The 7,486-nt window shown below is 38.6% G+C and overlaps 2 protein-coding genes and 1 long non-coding RNA gene across 4 annotated transcripts in view; 1 reads left to right on the forward strand and 2 right to left on the reverse strand.

Annotated features, from left to right (window-relative positions):
* Positions 1–175: 175 nt before the first annotated feature.
* Positions 176–4,799, reverse strand: LOC111443293 (O-fucosyltransferase 16). The gene is made up of 10 exons (XM_023081054.1): positions 4,416–4,799; positions 4,262–4,318; positions 4,059–4,149; positions 3,640–3,716; positions 3,191–3,279; positions 2,920–3,103; positions 2,559–2,740; positions 1,964–2,066; positions 1,292–1,626; positions 176–1,199 (listed from the first exon to the last, which is right to left on the reverse strand). The coding sequence occupies exons 1-10, from the start codon at positions 4,572–4,574 to the stop codon at positions 749–751; spliced, it is 1,728 nt and encodes a 575-aa protein (XP_022936822.1). The 5' UTR covers positions 4,575–4,799; the 3' UTR covers positions 176–748.
* Positions 4,800–5,330: 531 nt separating this feature from the next.
* LOC111443493 (pentatricopeptide repeat-containing protein At1g76280) overlaps positions 5,331–7,486 on the reverse strand; it is a 6,634-nt gene continuing 4,478 nt past the window's right edge. For both annotated transcript variants that reach the window (XM_023081318.1, XM_023081319.1), the window contains 4 exons: positions 6,856–6,999; positions 6,579–6,767; positions 6,038–6,157; positions 5,331–5,890 (listed from right to left, as the gene is read on the reverse strand). In XM_023081318.1, coding sequence (XP_022937086.1) covers positions 5,489–5,890; positions 6,038–6,157; positions 6,579–6,767; positions 6,856–6,999 — 855 coding nt within the window. In that variant the 3' untranslated portion in view covers positions 5,331–5,488. The remainder of the gene's footprint in view (positions 5,891–6,037; positions 6,158–6,578; positions 6,768–6,855; positions 7,000–7,486) is intronic.
* LOC111443499 overlaps positions 7,131–7,486 on the forward strand; it is a 14,880-nt gene continuing 14,524 nt past the window's right edge. Inside the window, exon 1 of the long non-coding RNA XR_002710505.1 lies at positions 7,131–7,141. This is a non-coding gene — a long non-coding RNA (uncharacterized LOC111443499). The remainder of the gene's footprint in view (positions 7,142–7,486) is intronic.

Here is a 7,486-nt window from a genome sequence, read left to right on the forward strand (position 1 = left end):
ACGCATAAAAAGTTAAAATTATAGTGAAAAAAGGTGCAAAATGTCGTGAGCAACTAAGATAAAGGCCAACACAGAGCCCCCAAATGGAGTTAGTTATCTATCATTATTTAATGGTAGAAAAATAAATAGAAAATGTGCATGAGCACCAACTATTTGCTGGAAGGGCTAATGAATCTACGAGAGACTAGAAGGTAGCGCAAAATTTGAAGGGGTAATAATTGTGTATTCAAGCTAGAAACCCATCCCTACAAAATGAAGAGAACGCACACAAAGACTAATTTCCAAATTCACAAAGCCTAATGTACAGGCAAGGTTTCAAAGCCCTACCTCAGAAGAACCTGACAACGGCAACGAATTTCTCTGCTTCCTGCAAGCTCCTCCTCTTAGCCTCCTCCTACCTACCTACTACCCACCAACCAACCTTGATTGCAAAAGCCCTCCATAACACTTTGCTGAGATACTCAAATTCATGAGGCGAGATCTGACTGTTCAAAAAACGCGGCCGAAAAGAACGTGTAATGATTTTTCAAAACATGGGACACTGTTTTCTTGGCTCTGGATGGGGATGGGGATGGGGTGTTATATACAGGATGACACACGTACCAAAATCAACAGGTTTTGTTGAATCAAAAATGTTCTATGGGTATCTCACTCTCGATTCGTTTCAAGGTTGGGGGTGCAAAGTTTGTTTGTGAGTGAAGGGTTTAGTAAAGTACTAACATGAGTAAGGATCAGCAAACAGCTTTGTCTAGTCCGAGAGCATCTCTTCCAATTCAGGCTCCTCAGAGTTATTTGCATCATAATCCAAACTTGTTGCGTTGAACGGACCTTTATCTTGAAAGTCAGCTGGTTCTTCCTCTTCATCTGAGTCGCCCCGTTCTGGCTCATAATCATTATTTTGGTCGTCTACCGTCGCAGGCTCATCTCTCCTTGGTGTAATAATATCACCCTTACCATATGTTCTGGTTCCCGAGTCAGAATTCGGACGAGGCTTCGTATCTGCACAAATACAAGGCGATGGGTTTTCATGAAATTCACCCCTTCCTGGCCTCACCTCATTTGGCTCCCCCATGAAGCCTCTCTGATAAGTTCTAACCCTGGAGGAAAATGCTCTCCATGTCATGTTGGCTCTGTTCAAGAACAACCTATACAGCTTTTTGGCATTTGGACGAATGGTAGGCTTGTGTCCGAAGTATCTTCTGAAATAGAATTGAAATTTTAAAAAATTATTCATCAGCCAATATCCTTGCCATATTACCATTATTGTTTGTAAGAGAGAGAGATTCTGCACCTTCTTCCAGCCAATATCCTTGCCATATTACCATTATTGTTTGTGACAAATACATCGCTCTCATCGCAGACAATGAAATCAAGTGCAGCCATGCGAGAAGAATATGAAGAAAATTTCTCCAATTCCTCCTTGGAAGCTATGGTCTCTTTCGAATGGAAATTAGGAAAAAGGGCTTTCAAAGGGGCTAGCGTCTCTTCCCCTCCATAAACTTCTCCAGATGCCACATAGATATGAACATCCTGCCCATATCCTAGTGCTCTCAACATCAAACCAACCTCTTCTGGAGTCAGTGGACATTTTCCATGCCTCCTTTCTTTATCAGGATTGCTTGCTTGCTGAAATAAATTCAAAGTAGTTTTATACAACAGATCATAGACACATGTCACTGGTTGTCATATTATGTTTGAAATAGCACTAAGAAAATAAACTCATCTGGTGTTTGAAACAAATCTTTGCTTACACATGAACTATAGAGGACCCGGCTCATAATTGTTATGCTATTTACCATATTCCCCAATCAAGGAATAATTATTCCCCCATAATTATTCAAACACAAAAGTCATTTGGCCAGTCGATTTTGTTTCACGGACTTGCAAATAGTATTGAGAAGCATTGCAATTTCTGTGCATAATTCAAACGAATGGATTCACATAATTAAAAATAAAGTCTTACATGTAATGTTTTCCATCGCCTTCGAATCGCTCCAAGTTCTCCCCTTTCCTTTTCACCTCCACCATAATAGCAACCTGAGAATGCTAGCATATCTGGTTCAAACCTATGGTAATACGCAAATGTTTGGATCAAAATCACAACTGATGTCCAATTCTGCAATAAACTTCGGTATGCATTACATGACATGGAATCAAGAGTAAACAAACTATTATTCTATGACACCATATGCATATTAGAATTTAGAAGCTTCAATCAGACAATGAAATTTATTTGTTCGCAGATTCTATACTGTGAGCTACAAGAGACAGTACAAAACACCTACAGAACATGTGAAAATCTTAGTAAAATTAAATGTGTTTCCAAGAGAGATGAAAACTGGCACAAAAGCATTTTGTATTTCATCTCATCAAAGCAATTTCTGATGAATTATTAAAATCTGCGTGCATTTACTAAATGAATCATTTGAGAACAATACACCTGTGGAACTGTATGCTATAAAAACTAACCAATAAATAGAAAAGATGAGCAATTAATCAATAATAGTTCCATAACGACAACTACAATAATTTAGGACCAAAGGCTTATCATCACATGCCTGAGATGCAAAGCAATGTAATGCTTGCTTCTTGCTCGCATTCGTTGGACCAAGTTTTCACCCATTTTCTGTATTGGGTCTGTGAATTTCAAGGCATGGTAGTTAACTCTACATCTCAGTTTCTGTAAATCTGTCTCCAACCTGTTTGCTAGTCTATAATCGAACTTGGAGAGCTGAATAGCCTGACACATTAAGAATACATTTAAAAGAGCACATAGACCACTGTACAAAGTTTCCAACAAATGCATGCAATTGAAACAAGTATAAGAACTCTATGCTTGTGCTGGTAATTGGAAGCTGAACAATAAGAAAGGTTGCATGTTTACGTAAGCAAATGGGTTGTAGAGAACGGACAACTTACATGCCTTTTCAAAAGAACAGGTAATACACGGGTCTGATAACATCTTTCACTACACTTCCTAGGGACACGCATTGAGTGCGTATTCCATGTTTTCCCACCCCTCTTTGGTAGCTGATGAATGATTTTCACATCTCTTGAAAGGAATGATACAAACCAATCAACATCGAAGATCTCTGAAAAGTTGCTGTGGAGAAATAACAAACACATTTTTATAATATAACGAGGATAACTAAAAGCAGAAGTCGACTTTATTTCATATAACGTAACCAACCTGGAGTCCCTCCAAAAGGACTTCTGATCAAGCTTAGGCACAACAAGGGTAGCATTTAATATTCGTGCAGCAACAACTGCATCTGTTATCTGCCATTAGGAGCTTTAGTCAGTTTGAAAATAGCTATAGAAGTAAAGAAATCAATTAAATTTTAGCACCAAAAGGACAGGCAATAACACAATTATCTGAGAGCATTTGAGAGGAGGGCGTTAAAGTTATGGAAGGCATACAAACTAATAATCCAATAATCAACAGCTGCAAAGCCTGCGCATGCTCTATTCAACATAAATTATGACCACTCACGACACATCAAATTCAAACGCATTTTTTCTGTTATCATTTACATAACATTCGGTTTCATTGGGGTCCTCTTGATCAATCTTTATGGCTAATGAATAGCAACGCAATACAAAATCGTCAACAAGAAAAATGCAAGCCCGTAGCATTACCCCAGTTCTTTGTTGATTTAAACCTCCACTAGTTGCGATCAGCAGATAACGATTCGGGTGTGTAATAGCACTAGCCTCTGCAGCAATGTGGGAAAACATTAGTTCTGCTTCTCAGACAAAAAAGAACATCATATACGATGCGAGCTCAGTACAACGAAGGTTAACATGAACTCTACTTCTTTCTTTTTTATTTTCAGGATTAATCAAATTATGAAAGGAAGAAAAAACTAAAGAAATTTTTTTTTGACAAGATTAATGTAGGGATCTAATTATCTCTAAATCTTCAGGAGAAAATACGGTAACTTCGTTCCTTCCAATTGCATAACAGATAAGAAACTTAACGTCTGAATGCACCATAAACTTGTATTAATTAGCAGTGTAGAGGGCAGGGAGGAGCTTGGAATTCCACAGAAACATACTCTGAAACTTATTGCTAGCATTAGTACATCCAGAGTAGAACTTCGCATTTCTGGAAGTCCAAAGATCACGGGCGGATCTCGCTCCATTGCGCTGGTTACAAAAACAAGAAAATCACGTCAATAAACAAAGATCGGTCAGCTTCAGCATCAACTAGGATAAACAGTAAAAGACACTGAAGTGGAAAATTCCGGAAAACCCTAACCGGAACGCGAAAATGCGAAACTCCAATCTCCTCGACGGAAGCAGCATCGAACTGAACCTATTCCATGGGGGCGGGGGGGAATCAGCAATTAGAATCGGAAAAAAAAAATAATCAATCAAAACACGAGAAATACAAAGTGGAAGGTGACATATACCGGAGGAATGCGGCGGGAATGATCGGAATCATTGGGAGAAGGAGCGAGAAAAGAGAGGACTGCAAAGAAGAGAAGCAGACTACCGCTAATGGCCAAAATGAATGGGATTAAGAATCTAAACCGATGATAATAGTGGTTGCGCCGCCGCTGAAAAGCCATAGCTCCTGGTGACAGTGACCACCGAAGCTCCTGTCTCTCTCTGAATCACTCCTCCACTCTGGTTGGGGAGGAGGAAAATGGGAAGAAGAAGAAACAGGGAAAAATGGAAAGAAAAAAATGAAACGAAAATGGATCTGTGTGTGCTACGGCTCCAGCATAGGCTGAAGAATCCTCATCTTTTTTCCTTTTTCTTTTTTCTTTTCCTGAAAAAGGACACTCTGTCTCCAATAACGACAACGGAATCGGAGAAATAAAATATATAGCCTACTGTCTATCTAACGCAAACGATTCGTCGGGGAGTTGTGGGCCGCCCGGCCCATCTTGGTCCCTTTGCTGACACTACCTTTTTATTTATTTATTTATTTATTTAATGCGTATTTCCAATTCTACCCTTCCTTTCCATTTGCATGTGACTCCTTTTTTCTGCTCTCCGTACTCTGCAGATTCAACTATTTTCGACTTTTAAATTCTTTTCTGTTTTTTTTTTTTTTTTTTAATTTTAATTTTACGATAACAACTTGTTTGAAGCTTCAACCAAAATGTGGCCAGTTTCTGTACGACGGCGTTTTGGATTACTTGTATTGGCCAAAATTAGGATTAAACTAGTTTCTTTCTAATTACTTCTATGGCCAACTTAATCTTCTAATTGATGTTAATTGATGTTAATCTTCTCGTCTTAATATCAGTAAGAAATTGCTAGACAAGTAGATAACGTACCCATTGGATAAACTTTAATCGTTTCAATTCGGCTACTAATTAACTGTTAATAAGTGCTTTATTTGCATTTGGACGCTCTCCAAGTAAAAATGCAACAATTGTTTTGATCTCTTGTTCTAATTCCATGTTGAAAAAACGAAATATTCAACTTAATTAGCGTAGAACAAAGAGACTCTTAATGATTTCATTTTCATCTATTAGGCTGTGTAGCCATCATCATAGGAACTTGCAAGTCTCATTGCCCATGGACTCTGATTAGGGGAGGAACAAAGGGAATATCCCAGCATGGCAGACCATCTCAAGTTGAGAAGGGCAAAACTTAGGCTCTCTTCAGAGCATTTGAAGAATTCCAAAATCCGTGATTCCGCTTCGGAGTCTTCTGCAAGCACAAAGTCTTCGACATATTCTGTAACGACTGGAGAAGTGTCCTGTTCTTTGCATAGCATACGCATGCTCAGTACTTGCAGCGCTTCCATGGCGGTGCTGTGATAGCCAAGGCTCACATATGCCGAGAAGACACTATGGCACGTTGAAGGGTCGGGTTGGATCTTTTTGCGCTTCATCTTCTCAACGACAAACTCAATCACATCAATCCTTCCCTAACATCCATTTCAAAAAAAAAAAAAAAAAAAAAGTACCCAGAATGAGAGATGAGCTTAAGCAGTTGTTGGGGCCCTGGAATTATGCATGGGTGCATTGAGAGTGTTGTTCTTATCAAGTTACTGACATGAAGCCATGGGGGTTACCTTTTCACAAGCTTTCTGCACGATTGTATTCATTATAACTACATCAAGTTCAATCCCTTCTGAACTGGCTTGATCTAAGAGATTCAAGGCATCATCAAATCTCTCAAATCCCAGCACAATCTGCATCAGGATAATCCAAACGTTAAATTTGAATGATTGAATAACACGATAAAGGAAAAAATTAATGGTAAGAAGAAAGAGTATCAATTGGCGATGATTGACATGGAAACTTATGGAAAGTTTTAATAGTGCATCCTCCAGAGAGTTCAATCACCAAGCTATTAGGATTGTTCACTAGTGTTGGCAATATACATGAACCATGGGTGTCGGGTGTCGGGGTTCAAGAATAAGTTCGTGGACAGCTTTCGAACTGTACAATGGCATGTAAATCGGCCAAACTCAAGGACGGTTAAAAGAAAATATGATGAGATGGAATCAGCAACTTTAAAGTTAACAAACTCTAAATCTGAAAACAAAAATATATAGTTGATAGTCCACAATGTTCAGAAGTATACTTGCAGTGAGTAATGTACATGAATACCTTTACTAGACTGGTATAAGTTAATATCTGAGGACAAAACCCGGAGCGAATCATCAGGGAGAGAAGAGCAAACGCAGATTTCAAGCATCCGATAACACTACAACAGTCGATCATCATCTCAAATGTCGCAGCATCTGGAAAGAGACCAGAATGCTTCATATTATTGAATAATTCTATTGCCATATGGATCTGCAAAAGTATAGAACGGTGTTTAACACAAACGAGGAAGTCCTCTATAGCTTAACAGAAGAGAGAGTGCATGACAACAAGCGCTTACCTCTTTGGATTCAACTAAAAAATGCAACGCTGTGTTGTAAATAGGCGTCCCCAGCCAAGTGTTATTGTAATAGAAGAGGTTCTCTGCCACATTTAAATACTGAAGAAGCTCCTTCGTCATCCCCTCCGCACCAAGAGCTTTCAACTAAAGGGAACAAATGAATCAAAGGAAAAAGAGAAACAATAATAATGCCATAAGCAGTGAGGGAACTTGATTCTTCCACTTGCTAATATGGTTCAAGTAGAAAGATTTTATAAGTATAGTAACAAATAAAAATAATTTAATTGTGCGCCCAATGCTCTTCCTGCTATGTTCTAGTGCTAAATAAGATTGTTCCAACTTAATTTATCAAAACCTTTTACCTACATGTAAAACAATTCTCGAAGTGAAACTTGAGCATATATACACATATCAAAGAACATCTGCATGGATCCCGAGAAGATGTTCTTCCAACAATATCGACGGTGTAGTGTACATATAAAATGAAAGAGACTTTGAAACGAGAATCAAATAGAGCTTGAAATTTTGGGAGGAAAGTAGATGGGGTCCTGCAATGTGCTCTAGTCAGATGTGGGTCATTAGCAGACAAGAGCATATACAACTGCAAGTTTTTTTTTTTTTTTTTTTTCCT

This window comes from Cucurbita moschata, unplaced genomic scaffold (assembly GCF_002738365.1).
Source record: "Cucurbita moschata cultivar Rifu unplaced genomic scaffold, Cmos_1.0 Cmo_Scf00005, whole genome shotgun sequence".
Taxonomy (NCBI): Eukaryota; Viridiplantae; Streptophyta; class Magnoliopsida; order Cucurbitales; family Cucurbitaceae; genus Cucurbita; species Cucurbita moschata.

Coding starts and splice junctions, on each gene's coding strand:
- LOC111443293 (XM_023081054.1), bottom strand. CDS start 4,574: ATGGCTTTTCAGCGGCGGCGCAACCACTATTATCATCGGTTTAGATTC. Junction 2,067..2,558: donor TACATTGCTTTGCATCTCAG/GCATGTGATGAT, acceptor GTATTACCATAG/GTTTGAACCAGATATGCTAG. Junction 1,200..1,291: donor AGGATATTGGCTGGAAGAAG/GTGCAGAATCTC, acceptor ATTCTATTTCAG/AAGATACTTCGGACACAAGC.